Raw genomic sequence first — 19,421 nt, 5'->3', positions numbered from 1 at the left:
AAGTATTTCGAAAGTCAAATAGATGGAACTAGATGAAAATCAAATAGATGGATCATTAAAATTATATTGTATGTCTCACAAGATATCTAAAAAGTTATTGAAAAATAAGTTGAGAGACAATAAAAAATTAGGTTTCTACACACAAAAATTTGCACAAAGCAAAAATTACGAAAATTTCGACATATGTTTGACGAAACTGCCGGAAACCTATTACTTCAGAAAAATGTGTTCTATGGTAATGGGAGTTAAGCTATAATGAAGCCAGGTCGTACAATAAACATTTTCAAAATACTACTGTGTCTCGGAAGCAAAAGAACGATTGAAAACACGTAATGAAAAAAAAATATCTAAAATGTATGAGAACTGACAAACTATAATACCATGAAGAATATATTGTACAAAGAGAGCTTTAATGACAGTACAGAAACCCAATTACCCTAAACACTGGTGAAAAAAGTCTCATTTTGTAAGTAAAGCAGTGCTTAGAAATACGTATGACAAATCTTTTGGGAAACTGTGGAAAAACTGCATTAGCACGAGGCGGGAAATTATATTCTTCTGCTTACTGTTCATTAGGATAGGTTGTAACACATGATGATATGGATTAATACACAATCTCGTTTTCTTTAGTTGCACATGATTTAACGTTTCTTTCAGCAGCGAGGCTATACGAGACGAGACCTATTGATCAACGATGAATTCAAACCACATGAGCTCCTACCATGAATCGAACCAGAGTCTTTCACGCCAAAAGGCGCGTACGGTAACCGCTTAGCCACAACTAGAGGAGAGATTAAGACAGCATAAAAAGATTTTCATGTTCCATGAAAATGCATATGGTGTTTGTTAAACAACAGAAAACAGATTCCCTTGGCCTAAAGAGCATAATTGCAGGAATTGAAACCGAAATGCTTTTACGACAATAAAAGGAGAAATTAGGTCCAAAAATGTTCCTAAGAGAGTAAATTGCTTAGAAATTTAAGACATGTGGAAAATACGTGGCGAAAAACTTTAACAATAATGATTACAAAAACGTACAAATTAATTGAAAACGAGAAAAATAAGATTTATATGAATAGAAACTTATATACGACATGGTTATTCTTATACGAAAGAAAGAGTTGAATATCGTTTATTTATTTCCGAGAGTAGTTTAGAAGTTTCATAATGGAATATTTATACTTTGCAATGAGATTTTACTTTTGTTCACTCACAACACATACGGTTTTTTCAAAACTAATTGTTCAATAGTGTTAATCACATATTACTGCCCTTCAAATCTTGGAACGAAATATTTGATGGACTTCTGCTACTCCAAACACCAATTAATAATTAGAATTGTAACCGATCTATGCCGCCATAATTAGTTTGTATATTTTTTTCTTTTTTACTTATACTGGCCATAGAATCTGTTTAAAATTGTAAACATTTTTCTACTGTACAAATATTAAATGAAAATTATTTAAAAGAGTCCAATGATATTATGTATGTTTTGTAATATAATCGTTACAGATATTCAATATTATTACACTTATTTGAAGATTTTAAGTATGAGTTCTTCTTTGCGACGCTGATTGTTCCTTGGACTTCAAAGTGTGGGAAGTTATTTCTTAGTAATCATCTTTTATATTTTTTATATATTATAGCTTTTGTATAAACTTAACTTTTTTTTTTTTTTTTACAGATATTGTTATAAATAGCATTATGTTAGGAAATTCGTATATACAGAAATACCAGCTAAGTATCTGCAATTACTTACATAAAATATTAATAGGAATGACTATTAGATGGCATTTGTTTCTGCGGTATAAATTTACTACGTACATGTGATATAGAGTGTCTTTAAAATAATTATTTTTCAACAGTTTAGAAGTTTCTAACATTAGTGATATAGCTTTTGCCACGTTCTCCGTAAACATTATCGGAATGCTTTTTACTTCATTAGAAAATTTCAAACTCAATCTGAATTTCGTTAACGCCATACCACTATACTGGTTACAGCTAAATATTTTCGCTCTCGATATTCTGTATGAGAGTTAAGTAATCTCAAAAAAAAAAAAAAAAAAAAAAAAAAAAAAAAAAAAAAACGCACACTAAACATAAGGAAAAAAATAGCACCTATAGTTTTATATATTACTTAGTACTAGTTCTCAGAGAAAAAAGATGGTAAACATGCTTCTTATTTTATATGGATATATCTGCGGGAAGTGTTCAATGTAATACGCTATCATTCTGGTTCTTTCATAAAAGCTTGAATTCTGATACTAACTTTGACAACAAACCACCTAAGGTGCTTATTAAGTCTGCTCATATGTACATTCGCGATTGCTAGGTAACTGATATTGTTAGAAAGCAGCAAAAAATGCAAACGGTAGTCATCCGCTAAAACTATATGGATGAAACTCAAAAATTAAAGGAATTAATAGCTGATCTTTTTACGGTGATCGATCGTGGACACGCTAAGTATCAATTTTAACACGCCGCGACTGTTTGATAGAAATGCATAATACAAAAGAAGTAATTAAAAGAATACGCGCAACAGATGGTTTTATTTTTACGTCCATAGTGTTCTCAGCTCTAGGACAAATACAAAAACCTTTATTAGGTTGGCTTAAGCTGTATTACTGATAGTGATGCTATATATCAGAGAGGGAAGCTGTCTCCTTTTTTTCAACATTTTAAGATTTTACTCTTTACAAATTTTAATGCGAAAGAGAGGGAGTATTCATTTAACTTTACACTCAAACGTTTCCACCAATTTAATGAGTGTCTGTATTGAGTTTCATTGATTAACACAGAAATAAATGAATAAATAAAAAGGGTGACTTAAACAGTCTCGACAATTCATACGCGAACATAGCGGCATAATTTTAAATTTATTTTATTTCATTGAATTTCTTTTGGAAGAGAGTGATTAAAATTAATACTTTACAACTGGTGTAATGAATGATTCATTATTACTGCCAAATTTAGCTTTATGCAGAGGATATTTTGAAACCTTCAGAGAAAATATACCTAACATTGGACATAAACGTATTTTGTTTACGAGAATATGGTAACTTGCTTAAAATCTGGACAGAAATTATGGGAACCATGAAATAGATATTACGATTTATGATGGAACATGTTTCTTAGATCCTGGGCAATAACGTACGTTTCCTGACATTACTAACTGCTTTTAACTTCAAACAGTGGAAATAATTATCAAGTATCAAAGAAAATATCAATTATGTCATATTATATATGTCGAAAACTAATATAGTCTTACGAAAATCATAATGGAATATATGTCATCTTTTATATTTCTTGGAGGGCGAAAACTCACGGATTTCATTCTTGAATCAATTTAACACCAAACTCTGATAATGACCGGAATGTTAAAACTATACGACATACTCTATAAAAACAAGACAGTTTTAAGTAAGTATACAGGGGATTTTTTTCGCTGCTTCTGAAGTCTGAAATTTCTTACTTGGGGAATTTAAATGTCCTGAGTCAGTATCTCAATCACTGGCAATAAAGCACAACCAAATTCAAACCCATTCTACGTAAATCATATTATATCACATTGTACAGTAACATCGAACAAGGAACAAATTGGACTCGTAGTACTCTGCGAGATTCAACCTCGAGACTTACACTGCACCAAATTTATATTCACGGGGTAACTGTAGTAAGCAGGCAAACCAGTATTAAAATCTTATAAAAAACTGAAACTAAATATAAGGGAATTACAAAATTGCGAGTCACATGCTCTCTTGAACCAGTTTGTTTGACAATAAGCAATCAGGTACCTTCTCGGTATATTATATATGAACAACAAATCTCAAATGTAAAATATTACTAAACTATTCAGCAGAAACTTCAAAAAGCATTATTATAATGATATACTAATGCAACAAATACAACAAGAAATATAGACGTACCTGTTTCCGTAACACTCTTTTTCAGTTTCCTCAGAATCACTTTCGTGTATACAATCATCATCATCTGTATCACTATTTACATTATTCATTTGACTGGTTACATTGCTCGTAATGCACGTAACTGCTTCCATGCTTGATCTCAACTGTTTGGGGCTACGTTGTGCTACTGCACGCAAATCTGTCTCTGATAAACGTGTAAGTGCACATGTTGCTTTTGAGCGTAATTTCCAATCATCTCTGAAACCAGGTATATTTTCATAGCTGTCATTTTTCGTTTGTAAACTTGTCCTTGTATTATCACTTTTAAGTGTTTGAGGTATTATTAGTCGATGGAGCACACATTTTGCTCTAGATTTAAGTTTAACATCATCCGCCGATATATTTTTATTGTAAATATTTGAGAGAACTCTATAAGGACACGTAATATCACTTCTAGTATTCTGTTTAACTAACTGTCTTTTATGCGTAATAATATCCAGGTTTGCTTCCCTATTTTCTTCACGCTTCGTAGCACTTTTTGTACTGAACTGTGAATCAGAAACCGATAAACGTTCAATCATACAAAGTGCTCTATATTTTAGTTTTAAGTCTGTCACCTGACCACGGGCATCACTTGCTATATCGATTTTGTATTTAGATATTGCATTTTGTTTTAATAATGAAGCTTCTGTTTTAATACTTTCTCGTCCTCGTTTTTCTTCATGTACGTCTAAATTCTCAGGAATTACGGAAGTTACAGTATGACTTTCAGCTACCATTCCACTAACTTTACTATCATGAAATTTCAAGCTGGGAAGAAAATTATTTTCAGTTTCAAGAAGAGTCGAAGGATTGTCGAAACATTCGAAATTCATGTTGAAATTTTTATTTTGTGATACTTTACTTCACGTTCAAATTTGTGCGTATAGTGCAATTAACCACACTCAAGTCTGAAATTAAGGACAAAAATATATTAATAACCCATAACGTTATACACTGAAACATTTTACTGCAAAGAAAATATAGAGGTACATGAAAGAAGAAACATTTTACCTGCTAAAATAGCAAAATAATAATAATAATTTCTTAATATTCAATACTAAAGCATATTCGAGATTGTTATACTATTCACGTCACTTGTGGTGATCTGTTGTCTGTGTTCACATCGCTGTTGACACCAGGCGCAGAGTAAGACGGGGTTTTACCTAATGCGACTAATAAGAGAAGAGTGTGTAAAAGTAATTTAGACAATCATCAAATCTATGCGTTTGTTATGCGGTGAAACTCGAAATTTAGTAAAAACAATCTCCTTGAACCCTAATCCCACTATAAACTAGATTGTTGTTAAATATAACGCATTACATTTTGAACCAGATAAATTAGATTTATTTTTAAAGAAATAAAATAGACAAATACCAATGGAGATGGAAGCTATTCGTAAGACGCCGAATATATTAGCTGAAAATGTTCTACTTCACACGCCTCAAGAGACGGGCTGCGGCCGTTTACCCGAACTTTTGGACCGGCACCGTAAGACAAATCCGGCCCTTAATTTCTTTATCTTGGATGTTTGGTCGTTGAGCACGATATGCCCGATCAAGGTGTCTCTCTTTGAATTGATTTGGAATTTAACGCATATTTTCTAAAGGAGTGGGATACGCCCACTGCGCAACTAAACCGAAGTTCTAAACGCTTACCAGTTAACCTTTCAAGTTGGTCCTGCTACCGAGGTAAATCCTGCCATGCTTTGCAGGTATGGTGACCGAGCGTTAAGACAAGGTTACCTTCTATCAATGCTTGTCATTATCCAAATTCGTAGGATAGCTCGCATGAGCTATCGAATCCTACGGTATGATCAGAGCCCAGTATTAGAACTAACTTTTCGGTACACAGTACTGTAGTTACCTTGAAAGGATCAATATTTGAAATACAAATTGTGATACGTTTTTTCCGACAAGGGCTACAGTAGAGGAATAAAGACAGTGGTCACATCTATTGCTAAGTTTTTGAATGAATATATATATATATATATATATATATATATATATATATATATATATATATATATGATCATTAAGGACTCATCGGTTTGGAAAGGCTGTATTCCAAAATACCTAACACATACCGGGACAAGTAGTACATGAAAATATTTATAAAAAAAAAGCTCTCCGCATTTCAGACATATTGCCTCCAATAATCGATGTGGGTTATTTCCCTCGTATGGCAGATATTTATGTTAGTCTACTTCGATGCACAAGCGCTCTAGGTCACCAGTACTAATGGTAGTAACTGAATCGGCGATGCAATCCAGGAGCTCAGCAATAGCTATTGGTAATGAGGAAATAGTTCGCTGGGTTTCTCACATACCCTCAAAGCAACAAAATAAAAATTTTCAGATTAGGAGACCTAGTTTATCATGGAAAAATCATCTTCAGCGCACACCGAACCCAACAATGTACGAGTTCTCCGTTCAGTTACGATGCACTTGGATGTGTCAATGACAAAGTATCCAGTGAAGTTAAAATAGAAATTTATTGAACTTCTCTTTACCACAACTGTAGCATATTCAGAAATGAAGTATTAGCCACAGCGTTCATCGCGAAGAAAACCGGACCGTATGCATTTGTGTTACGCACTGCAGAAAGAGCATTTTATGCGGGGGCAGGGGTAGGGGAACCTCGGTCATGTTAAGAAATATATTGTGGTCTCCCAGCAACGCAGACATAGACGTTCTGCTGATTATATTTGTCATTCAAATGGAATATTCTATCGTCACGAAAAAGCAGAAGGAAATCATCATCCATCACGTTCTGTGCAGAATTACACAGCTCGAAGTTTGAAAAGGCTGCCCGATGTAGCATTTTAATTACTTGTATGCTGTACGGTTTCGGTAGGAAGACCTTGTACGCAAGGAGCCAATGTCCTTGAACTATCCATAATATTTCTAAATACTTTATAACCAGGTGACCCAGCTTAAAACTGTTAGGAATGCATATGGTAGGATAGCAGGTGAACCCTTCATACTCCAAAATACAGAAGCTTGTCTGCATAGTTTTCAAATTGTAAACTCTAAAACACAATAATTTATTTGTAGTTGCGATGTATATTGCATCTAACTACACCTATTCTCGCTTAAGTTTCAAAAGCTGAGTGATGGCGAGAAGACCACCTAATTTTCGGATATTAAATCAATGTGAGAAAATCGTTTCTTGTCTCCCTCCAATTGTAGATAGGCGAACGCATATACAAAAACTGCATGTTTCCCATACAGATGTTTAAAATTGTAACAAGCCTGAAGATACTAAGTGCTGTAATTTGTAAATATTGACGTGTATGCTACAATCGAGAAATAACACATGACTGAAAAAAAATAACACTGTGTTATTAATTTAATTTAATAACAAAGTGAAAGATATTAAGAATAAATACAGATGTAATATCAGTTTATTAAAACTCGCATGACCATAAAACCTACAGATGAATAAGATTGGAATAATTTTGAGATCTAGTGTTTCCATGAGTGGTGCAATACTGTTTCTGAATAACTTCCGTGTTTCTTTCCCAAATATTAACTGATAATAACAAATACTATTACCAAATATTAATATAACTTGAAAAATTCATTACAGCTTCAAAGTATTGGTACACAGAAATACTTATTTACAGAAAAAAAATCAAAGTTTTATTTCTATTTCCAGATCAAGAACGTTTGTTTTCTATTGACATTTAGCGTCTCTTTTAAACACCAAGGATATATATCAGGCCTACATTTAAGGTAAGCTGGAATCTGAACCATCGTAATGCACAGAAACTTGTAAAACCTTTCATGCTGAGAATCGAACCTGAGACTCCGAAGACTGTCGTAGTATCCGTTAAACCAGTGACAAAATTACAACAAAGAAACATATTTAACTTAGAATGGTTGAAAATGAAATGAAATCTTTGAATTTTACGTCCCATGGTTATGCCGGGTAGGCTAAAGGAGACGGTGATTTTGAGAAATGAATGAAATAGTGAAATAAAGAAAGTGGGAGGAAACGGGAGAACCCCGAGAAAACCGACGCACACGGTGTTTGTATACCCCACAAAGTTCACTTGGCGGGAGCAGGGTTTGAACCCGGGACCCCATGCACCAGAGGTGAACGCTCTACCACTGAGCCACCGCGGCCCCTTCAGAATGGTTTATGACCGTCCGAAAGAAGAAAGGAAAATTAAAAAATTGATGGGGAGACGTAACTCTCAGAAATGACGTAATCTCACCGAGTGATGAGTGTTGTATTTTAGTAAACAAATTAACGACAAATGACACAAGAATAAATTCTAATAGGGTGGAAAGAAGAAGTGGGAAATTTTAAAATTTCATACCGAATTATTATCACATACGAGGCATCAAAGGTTACCAGTGACCAGGAAAATGTACGGAAAAAAATATTTGTGGACGAGAAATAATTGATTGCTAGCTATTTCTTTTAGAGAAATCAAAATATTATAAAGAATTGTGAGCGAATGAACAGAGTAAAAGCAGATAAAACTTGGATTTTCAGTTTAACGCGCCTTTAAGCAGCCAAGCAATATTAGGCGACCTATTAAACAATAATGCGGAATACGAACCACATGAGCTCCCGCCGAGAATCGAAACCAGATCTCCCTCGCCAAAGGCGCGTACGCTAATCGCTTAGCCTTGAAGGAGCTCGAAACAAATGTCGGGAAACAAAGTATAACGTAGATCAATTGAGATGAGACATTGTTTTAATTTATGAGGTGTGCAAAGACGCATTAGAAAGTATATTACAAAGTATCCCCACCGAACGTAGAAGAGGTAATAATAATATTTCCTATAAAACTGTGAATTCAAAAAGACTATGGCTTTAGCAGTTATTATTAAAATAACTATCTATCTATATGAACAATATCTTGCATGAAGCATACACATACTACTCTATATTGCAAGCTAATTTTATTAATAATGAAATTTATGCTCATAAAATTATATCGAAATGTATATGCAAAATAGTATCAAAAAAGGAGAAATAGTTCGAGAGGAGCTTCAGTCAAAGAGGGTTCGTTTATTTAGAAATCACTAGACTTCCGGGAGAGGCTGAAACTTACACGCATAGGAATGACTACGAGTAGGTTATTAAAATTAAAAAAAAAAAAAAAGCAATTTGAGTTGACTAAAGCTAGAAAGCCCTAAAGCCTGTAAATCTTAAACAAATTAAGATTTCGAATGATATTCTTGGGTATAAAAAGCAAGAAATGCGTTCAATTTACGCGGATTTTTTTAATGTTCCTGAGTCGCCATTTTTGTGGGACATACGCTAAATTATCAGAAGGTTGAAACTATTTCGGTACGAGGAAATATATATATTTTTTTGCAAATATCGATAATTCATAGTAAGTACTGGTATCGGTACCATCATTCTAATATCAATATTTGCAGGCTGCATGCAGTTTTTTTTGTTGGAAGTGAAATGTATAAACATTGAAAAAAAATATTATGTTCGTATGTTGTGCAAAGTATAACCACTTATGGATTAACAATATACCAAAGTTTATATTTAAATAACTATGGTTGTACTGAATGTTTACTAATGCGCTTCGTGTTTTGAATCATTATGTTTGTAAGTTACATGCGTTTTTCGACAACATTTCTTAAAACTGGTGCATAGTAACCCCGTCTTACGATACTTTGCATAAAATAGAAATCATAAATTAATCTACATAGTTTAAAAATAAATCCATTTTTTAACCGCGAGAAATCACATATGAGTCCTGATTTTATTAGTTTATTTAACTGAGTTTAACTATCTAAAATTTGGCCACTGCACACCAAAATAATGGAAGTATTATCGAAATGTTCCACCACAATGATCCCGTCTACGGAACTAAACTGGAAGGTTTTTGTTAAAAATATGTATTTTGATTTCTAGTCTTAAATCCTAGGTGTGCATTTTCTAAAATTTGCTGTCATTAAAGGTGACCCATACTCCGGCGTTCACAAAACAGCAAAAGAATTGCGAACACGGAATACCTTGCAAATGTTTAAGCTATTTTGAAAAATATGGAGATATCATTATTTGCATTGTGTTTAGCGAAAAGTTACCTGGGTTTTCCGTCGCAAAAGAAAACAAACATTGGAAAACTTGCACAATTTGCAAAAGAAATGAATTTATAGCGTAATTTCTGAAAAAGGTAGAAATTTTGTGAAAATGTATTTTATCATTTTCAGGTAAGTTGCATATAGATGTGCCTTCTCACACCATACACCAATGTGTTACTAATGGAAATATATCGGAACCTCACTTGCAAAGTTACGTCAAACGGAGACCACGTATTTTTATTGCGACATAAAGATTCCTTTGTTTTTTCTACACTGTCCTGGCTTCAGGGCTAGTGATGGAAAGTCAGAATATTCTCTGTGGGAAGGAAATTTAAAAAAATGGAAATATTCCGGGTTTCTTCGCCTGGCATATAAATTCCCGGGAGGAAATTTTTTACCATTTTTTTTACTTTTTTTTCTAAATTATAAGAATCATTTTACTAATAACCTTATTATAATTTACTATCATTTACTTGTAGATTTTAAATAATTTGGATGCTAAAAAAGGGTTCGCTGGAGCAGATTATTTTACCAAATAGAAAATTTATAGATGAAATATACAATGCAAACCTTTCTTTCTTTTATTTTATTTACTTATTTATTTATTTATTTATTTTTTTTTTTTTTTGTGAAGGAATGATTGTGAATGTAAGTAATTACTGTCTGTGCACAGTATATTGAAATCAGTTGTGAGTGACAGTGAAAGTATTGTATGTTTAAGTGTGCTCTTTGTTTATCCTCATTTATGCGTATATTCCCCTCTCGCTGACGCGTCTGCTCCCTATGGACTGACCTCCTCGCTCACGCTCGGGCCTCCCTACTGCGCTCCTGCCCTGACTAGGCTAGATAGCATTCTTGCTTTTTAGTGGTCATCTAGCAGAAGCTGGTTCATGTTTTATGGACTGTTGTTTTAATGCGATTATTAACCCTTTCCGGATCCTGGCTTTTTGGGCTATTTTTTAGACTTTCAGTCAAGCAGCTACTGTATCGTCACTATTTATCCAAGGATCATGGTTCATACCTCATTCTCTTCAAAATAGAGCTGGCTTTCGAATGGTACCACTTGCATGCTCATACCATATAACAGAAGCGGGAAAAAATGTCAAAGTGAAAATTTCGGAGGGAAAAATTTTTTTCTCGAACTTTGGCCCCCCTGGACCCCCCCCCCCTGTGTGATCGTAGCCATCAAAAAAAATCTGATAAATAGTACTTGGTATACTGAATGTGTGTGCCAAATTCAAGTTTCTATCTTGAATAGTAAGGGCGGGAGAATTTTTTATCAAAAATTACCACAATGCCCCAAAGTACCATAAAACACTATGATCTCAGGGAAAAAAAATCCTGAGACATCCATAATTACCCTAGGACTATAATCTGACAATCATTCTCTTCAGAACAGAACTGTCTGCAGGCGGTACCATTCACATGTCTCCATCATGTATCTAAGGCGGGAAATTCCTGAAAAAAGGGATTTTTTGGGGCAAATTTTTCCTTTTTTCAACTTTTGCCCCTCTGGACTCCCCTGTTTTTACACAGAAATCGAAAAAAAAATTTCTGGTAAATACTACTCGGTGGACTGAATGTTTGTGCAAAATTTCAATCTTCTACGTGAAAAAATAGGCCCGCCAGAAAAAATTTCCCTACCATGCCCCACTTTTACCCTATACAGAAGTATATTTGGATAAAAATTCACTGAGACGGCCCTAATTACCCTAGAATAATAATTCGACCTTCGTTCTCTTCAGAATGGAACTGCCTTTCAGACGGTATGACTCACGTGGTCTTATCATGTATGGAAGGCGGGAAAATGACGAAAAACGGGATTTTTGGGGTAAAAATTCCAATTTTTACCCCTTTGCCCCTCTGGTTCCCCATTGTTTTAGCACTGACATCGGAACAAAAATCTGGTAAATACTACTCGGTAGACTGAATGCTTGTGCAAAATTTCAATCTTCTACGTGAAAAAATAGACCCGCCAGAAGAAATTTCCCTACCATGCCTTACTTTTACCCTATAGAGAAGTATATTTGGATAAAAATTCCCTGAGACATCCCTAATTACCCTAGGATAATAATTCGACCGTCGTTCTCTTCAGAATGGAACTGCCTTTCAGACGGCATGGCTCACGTGGTCCTATCATGTATGTAAGTCGGGAAAATGACGAAAAACGGGATTTTTGGGGTAAAAAATCCCTATTTTTACCCCTTTGCCCCTACGGTTCCCCCCCTGTTTTAGCACTGACATCGGAACAAAAAATCTGGTACATACTACTCCGTGGACTGAATGTTTGTGCAAAATTTCAATCTTCTACGTAGAAAAATAAGCCCGCCAAAAAATATTGAAGATACGCTTAGAAAATGAGAAAAGAAATTTTTGACGTATGACGTCATCACCTCCTATGTCTGGACGCAGGACGGTCTGAAACCATACGTAATGTCTTCTGCAAGGCCTCTGGACTTGGAAAACAAAACAAAAAAAAAAAAAACCCGGACGAAAAAGCTCAAATAGAAGAGAAATAACGAAATGTACCATGAAAAGTGCATATAGTACAAATTGTACCATAGGATCCCGAAAAGGGCGATCGGTGAAAGATTTATAGAAAATGGGAAAGAGGTATAAGTTATATTTATTGATCTAGAAAAGGTTTTTAACCGCCTGAATTGGGAATTGTTGTTGGGAGTTCTAACGAAGATAGGGTTGGAATGGAAAGATAGGAAACTTATAAGAAACTTATACATGAACCAACAAGTAAGTGTTAGGATAGGGGAAGAACTGACGGAAGAGAGTGCAATTGGAAGGGGAGTGATTAGATGCATAAGATTTGTAGATGATATGGCGCTTGTTGCAGAATCTGAAAAGAAAATCAATAAAATGTTAGAAAAAATGAGAAAGGGCTTTGAAGAATATGGGATGAAAATAAATATTAGAAAGACAAAAGCCATGGTGATTGGAACGAAGGGGTCTGTGTCAAATATAAAAGTAAGAGTGGAGAAAATAGAACAAGTGAATAGTTTTCGATATCTGGGTAGTATTCTTAGTAATAACATGAAGTGCGAACGTGAAATAAAAGCAAGGATAGGAATGGCGAAAGAAGCCTTTAGGAGGAAGAAAAGTCTGTTTTGTGGGACCTTGAAGAAAGAGTTGAGAAAAAGACTCATAAAATGCGTCGTGTGGAATGGTGTACTGTATGGGGCGGAAACGTGGACCTTACGTAAAGGTGATGAAAATCGACTTGAAGCCTTCGAAATGTGGGTGTCGAGAAGATTGGAAAGAATTAGTTGGATCGAGCGCAAAAGGAATGAGAGTGTGTTAGAAATGGTGGGTGAGAAAAGAGCATTTTAGATATTAGGAAGAGGAAGAGAAACTGGTTGGGACATTGCCTAAGAAGAGATTGTATCATGAGAGACGTCCTAGAGGGTATGGTGTCGGGAAAGTGAGGGAGGGGGCGAAGGAGACTACAATTAATGGATGATATAAAAACAGAAAGATCATACGCGAAGACGAAGAAGTTAGCGGAGGACCGTGGAGCATGGAAGGTTCTCAGCTGCGGCAAGTGACCTGCCAATAAAGGTAGTATACCTATGATGATGATGATGTTTTAATGCCATACGTTCACACTGTATTTAACTTGACCTTTTGAAGTCAATCTGCAAGTAGTAATAAAGCTCCTCATTTAGTGCATGCTCTACTAAAAGAAATAGAAAGCTCTAACCTAACCTGAAAATATAAAGAATTTGTCAAAATTTGATAGAACGTCTGCCTGAGTAATGCCTAAAAAAATGAAATTCGTTGATTTTACTTGATATATCTAATTAATAATATTATTTTTAAGTTCTATTTCTATTTGCACTAGAAAGTATCAAAGAATTTACAAATTATGAAAAAAGAAAGTCTGTAAATAATGCAGAAATAGAAATGAAATAATATCAACATACCACGAACAGCCGTTGTTAATAAACGTCGGTCTATTTGCTGTCTCTGACTCTAATTTCTGAATAAGTACCCGGACTTATCTTTACATGTGAATTAACGCATGAAATTTCGAGAAATGGACACGACGAAAGCTCGTGTATGGCAATGTTACGTGCAAAATTCTAAAGATTAGTCAGTATCTTGAAAATATTGTGAACATAAATATGTACGCGCAAATGATGATAAAATTGTGAGACATGTGTTTTCTGGTGGTTACCGAAGTTAATTTGTTTCTATCATTATAAATTTGATATGTTTATAATATCAGTGATAGGCTCAAGTTTAGAAAATGCACTCATATATAAATTTAAACTGTTTAGTGATGTAAAAGTACGAACAATTCCTACCCCAATTGCTTTTAAAACATATTTACTCGCATGAAACATGTTGTAAGTAAATATTCATTTATGAGTACTCTGTATATATAATAATATTAAAATAATAACATATTACCGTTCAGAATATACATTTTAAAGAGTCCTCTGGAGACAACACTAGTAAATATAATTGAAATAATTTAATTTTGAAATTATAGTATCCCTAATAGAATGACATTTGGGATATAGTATACAATAAGCTGCATCAGTTCCCGAAGGAGCACGACGCTCATACTTTTAGGGATTATTCATTGAGTATGTACCAACTTACAAAGGGGGTAACAAAGCGACTTTTATTTACTTGTCGGCTGATACGAAAATAAAAAGAACGTACCTGTACTTCATATCTGCATGTGTAGTGCCCTTGTACTTTATGTATGACTATGTGTGTGTGGGGGGGGGGAGGGATTTAACGCATATCGCATATCTTGTGCACATGGATACTTCTTACTATTGCACTACGTAGAAAATTTATGGTATTTCATGTAGAAGTGGTAATAGAACACAGAAGAAACGCATATCAGGGGGTTCTCATGTATACTAGATAAATTAGTCCATCACTAGCCAGCTCTTGTTCTTGTTTGCTTTCTTGCCCCGGCTTCCACCTTTGGACAGTTTATGAACTGATGTTTGACAGTATAGGTATACTTTATACGGTCCACTAAGATAAACGCATCGTGTTATTTATGTTTACTGAATTGTTGTTAAAAGTATTGTTAGAGCGAAATGTTGTACACTATTATGCATTGGAGAAGATTGATAAACTGCGGTTCCTATACTATTCCCTAAGATAAACGACACATTCACTGGTGTTGTGTTGTGGTACCGGTACAGAACCATGTAAAGGATATCACGATAAGCTGGTGTTAACTTACGCTGAAAGATGAGATGGGGTAGTCTTCCTTCTGATTTACCACAGTAACATTTAGGAGAATTGCGGTATCCTTGCTGAAATAATCGATACAACGTTTGAGCAGTGCCTAGATATAACCTAAAGAGTAAACAGACGTGTCTCCTCGTCCAACCTTCGGTGAAATCCACTTTTTGGTCGTAGGACTTCGAAATATATTCCAGAAGTGTTTACCTTCGCCGTTTCCTGCTTGCTCTTGATAGCATTTCCATTTTTCTTGTCTTTGATGATGTAGGAAAGCGTGTAGACTCTGCGTAGGAAGAGGGATGTTGATGATATGATCTTCCCGTGTTCCGGCCAGTGCGAAGTTATCTGAGACAGTGCTGCCAGGTATATCGAGATGTGTAGGACTCGAGAAAAAGGAGACAGATTGACCTCTTTCCCTAAGAATCGAGAGTTGTTGTTTAATATTACTATGAATCCATGATATTCGATTCGATAGAGCCGTTGTATGTAAACGTGGTTAAGGCACTAAGCTATCACTACAGATGCCGAAACAACGATATTTATGGTGTATGGCATGTTTTAATCCTGTGCGAATAGCCCATAATTCTGCGTGAAATATAGACATTTGATTTGGTAATCGTTGAATTACAAACTGAGATGTGTGGGATGTGTATATGCCCACTTCTGTACAGAGGCGGATCCAGGACCAACTTCTGGGAGGGGGCGGTGGGTTGTCATACTGTTACTTTTAAGGGCTCCAAACTTTAAGATGGGTTTTATTTATATATATAAAACAAGAAAGTTTCGGCTTCTGGGGGGGGGGGGGCGATCGCCCCGATCGCCCCCCCTGGATCCGCTCCTGCTTCTGTATATTCCAAACCTCCTTGCGTTCGTTTGGAACCATCTGTATATATTAGGGTGCGGTGTGGATGATGTTGAGCCATATAATATTCCCATCTCGGCACCACGCTTCTCGGACATAATAGATTCGTTCGTTTGGTAGTGGTGATCGGAAATTCCAGTTCCACTGATTGAAGAGTGGTATTATATTGAATATTATAGCATGGCAGGCGAGGATTGCGATATATAGCATATGTCCAATGGCGTGGGTTAACATAAGCCTGATACAGCCAGGGAAGTCTTTGGCGATACGGAAAAGAACCGGTTCGATTTTGTGTATATAGCAGTTCCAGTTTGGGAATAACTGTAGATGAAGAAGTTCCTAAAGTTCCTAAGATGAAGAAGTGTCAGTATGTGGTTGTCTATATGCAGTCGAAAGTTTCCCACTTGTCGTCTTCTTGTAAATATGGTATATGTCGTTTTCTTCCAGTTGGCGTGCATTCCGTTGTTTTGGTTCCAATGTTTGATGTATAGTAGAGCGGCTTGAAGTCTGTGTTTGGCTTCAATTAGAGATTAGCTGCGTACATATAATAGGTGATCATCAAAATAACTCAGGATTCTGACATGTTGTCTCAGTACTAGGTGAAATTCTAGCATGCAAATATTGAATAGGAGTAGACTGAGACACGATCCCTGAGGTAGGCCTTGAGATGTGATGCGCGGATCTGATTTTTTTCCGTTGATATTTTACACTAATATGTCTATCACCTAGCCAGTTATGTACATACCTGATAAAATGAGACAGCATTTTTGCATTTGAGAGATGCTGAACCAGTCTATCTCATATGCTCTGTCAAAGTCCAGTTTGAGAGCCACTACATACTGGAAATGTTGAAATGATTGCCATATGTTTATGAGAAAGTTGGAGAGCGCATCGTGAGTAGCCTTACATTTACGAGCTCCTATGATTGTAGATGAGAGAATATTATGGTATTCAATGTACCACTCCATTTTCTGTAAGATATTTTTTTCAAGTCTGAGGCAGGGGAGCACTGAAATAGGTCGGTAACTGTTGGCGTGATCCACTGTTTCTTTCGGTTTCAGAATTGGTATTACTAAATTCGGCGGTACATGTTCCATAGACAAGGCATATTGATAGCACTGCGTTAACAGCTGTTGACCTGTAGCTGGAAGGTCTTTAAGGTGCTGATAGGTGATCTAGTCTGCGCCCGGGCTCGGTGTCTTCCAGCTGATAAGGATTCTACTAATTCTTCATAGTAGATGGTTCCGAGGACAGGAGATAGTGGTGTAGCAGTAAGGTTTGACATCAAAGCTGTGCGTGAAGACAAGGCTGTTGGGGCCGTTAAAGTGCAGTGAAATTCCTCCAACAAGGTGGGATTGAGCTGTGGCGCAGCCTGGAAAGGGCGTGTTGTCAAATTGTTCTTATGAATTTCCAGATAGAGTTGGCGCTGGTTCCTGCTTGAAGAGTGTTGCAAAATTGTTGCCAATGTGATTTACGCTATCTTTGTATGTATTGTTTTAGTTTTGCCTGTGCCTGTTTTGAGAGAAAGTATGTTTCGGGAGTTCTATCGTGAAAATATTGTTTCTGCGCCTTTTTACTATTATTCAGTAATTTTTGACAATAAGTATCCCACCACGGATATTTATAGCGTCGAAGTCTTTCTCTTCGGGTTTCCCTTCCTCGTTTCGCCTGATGAGTGCCGGCGACGATGTAACTCGTCAAGTGTTGTAGTGAATTGATTCCGTCCGTAGTCTGTAAAGAAGTGATTGCATGGTCTATGTATACCTGGTATTGTTCCTTGTCATAAATTCTGGTGAAATGTGGAATCGGTGTAGAACCGTCGTAGGGTTGATATGTTGATCGGGCTCCTTGCAGATGTGCCAAGGTGGTTATAGTGGGAAAGTGATCGCTGCCTCCCGTGTAGCCGTAGACTTGACAGGTGTGTTGTACAAAGATGTCCACACTAAGCAACGTTATGTCTGGTGCAAAAGGAGGTGAGTTCAAATTGAGAAGGCGAGTAGCCGTTCCGTCGTTTGCTATCAATAATGTTTGTCCTTCCAGAGCATCGATGAGGTGGTCCGCCGCCCTATTGTTTCTCGAGGATCCCCATAGTACACTTTTGGTATTCGGGTCGCCTGCGATGATACATGGTGACCGGCATTGCGTAAAGAGGTATGTTCATAGATTCTTCGGAATTTCCTGAGTAGGAGGAGAATATACGTTTAGAATATATAGCTGTCTGTATCGGGAACCTTGTGCTTGTATTGGCGGTTTCAACAGAGGATGTTGAAGAGTTATTTTTTGGATTTCCTCGTTTGGTGTCTCTTTATGAAAACCAACTGCTACTCCTCCATATTCGTCTAATCTATGCTGCTTGTACAATCGATAATCCGGAATCCTTGGAGCATAGTCTACTGAAGTCCATGTTTCTTGTAAAAGTATTATAGTGGGTGAGAAAATGCGGCATAGATGCCATAGAAATGGTTCCTTTCCTCTTAGTTGTCTGCAGTTCCATTGTAATATGTTGAAGGCAGAATTAATGATCATTCTCTAGGGTTCTGAAGTATTCGTGTAAAAGTTTATAGATCGAGATTCTTCTGTGGGTTGCGTTCAGGAATGAATATCATAATTGATAAGAGCATACTTTTCTATACTATATAATAAATTGTTTTAAAAAATTTTTAATGAGTCTTTAGATTGATCAGTTTCAGTGGATGGCCTCGAATGGAACGACGTCCTGCGGTGATGTATGGATCTGCGCTCTCCTGGTTGTTCATTTAAGTCTTCCTGAGTCCTACGTTGTTTATTGTTTAAAGATCCTATAAAACACATGTGTATTGTGTCTTCTGACGTTCCCTTCTCATCGTCTTGCCGAGGCGTTCTTCGTTTTTTGCTTTGGTCCTGCGTCCTTCCCATAGGCCGAGAAAGTATGTTATTTGGTGATAGAGGGTTGGTGATATTGAAGCGGGAGGGTGTGGGTTGGAAGGAAATGGCTGGCGTGGATGGCCCCTTGAAAATAAAGGGTAGATCAGGTGTGTGAGAGGGAGAGGATGTAATGTTGACCGGATTTGAGGCGGTTTTAGGAGAGGATGGTTTTGTCGGGAGAATAAGTTTCAGAGCTTCGTTGTATGTGATTTTCTCTGTCGCCATAAGTTGGTTGATGCGTTGGTGACGTTTTCTTTCTGGACACTGTGGATCAGTGGCCATATGTCCCCTCGCACAATTGATACATTTGGGATCTAGAGTACATGCATTAGAGTCATGTGTAGCCCGCAGCGGTAACAAAGTTTATGTTTAGATCGGCATGCCCTCTGTAGGTGGCCAAGACGGTAACATCCCTCTCTGTAGT

The 19,421-nt window shown here is 36.3% G+C and overlaps 1 protein-coding gene across 5 annotated transcripts in view; it reads right to left on the bottom strand.

The window, feature by feature from the left end:
* LOC145684420 (uncharacterized) overlaps nt 1-15,577 on the bottom strand; it is a 46,096-nt gene extending 30,519 nt beyond the window's left edge. For 3 of the 5 annotated variants that reach the window (XM_081756770.1, XM_081756769.1, XM_081756766.1), the window contains exons 1-2: nt 15,439-15,577; nt 3,927-4,855 (exon numbers count right to left, since the gene is read on the bottom strand). In XM_081756770.1, the coding sequence (XP_081612896.1) occupies nt 3,927-4,780 (854 nt within the window). In that variant the 5' untranslated portion in view covers nt 4,781-4,855; nt 15,439-15,577. Of the gene's footprint in view, nt 1-3,926; nt 4,856-14,688; nt 15,184-15,229 lie in introns of those variants that run through there. The other 2 variants (XM_081756767.1, XM_081756768.1) reach the window with 2 other exon arrangements.
* Nucleotides 15,578-19,421: the final 3,844 nt, after the last annotated feature.

The sequence above is a fragment of the Thermobia domestica genome, chromosome 4 (genome assembly GCF_964235325.1).
Source record: "Thermobia domestica chromosome 4, izTheDome1.hap1.1, whole genome shotgun sequence".
Lineage (NCBI taxonomy): Eukaryota > Metazoa > Arthropoda > Insecta > Zygentoma > Lepismatidae > Thermobia > Thermobia domestica.
Note: the sequence above shows the minus strand (reverse complement) of the source record. Positions and strands in the feature narration are given on the sequence as shown.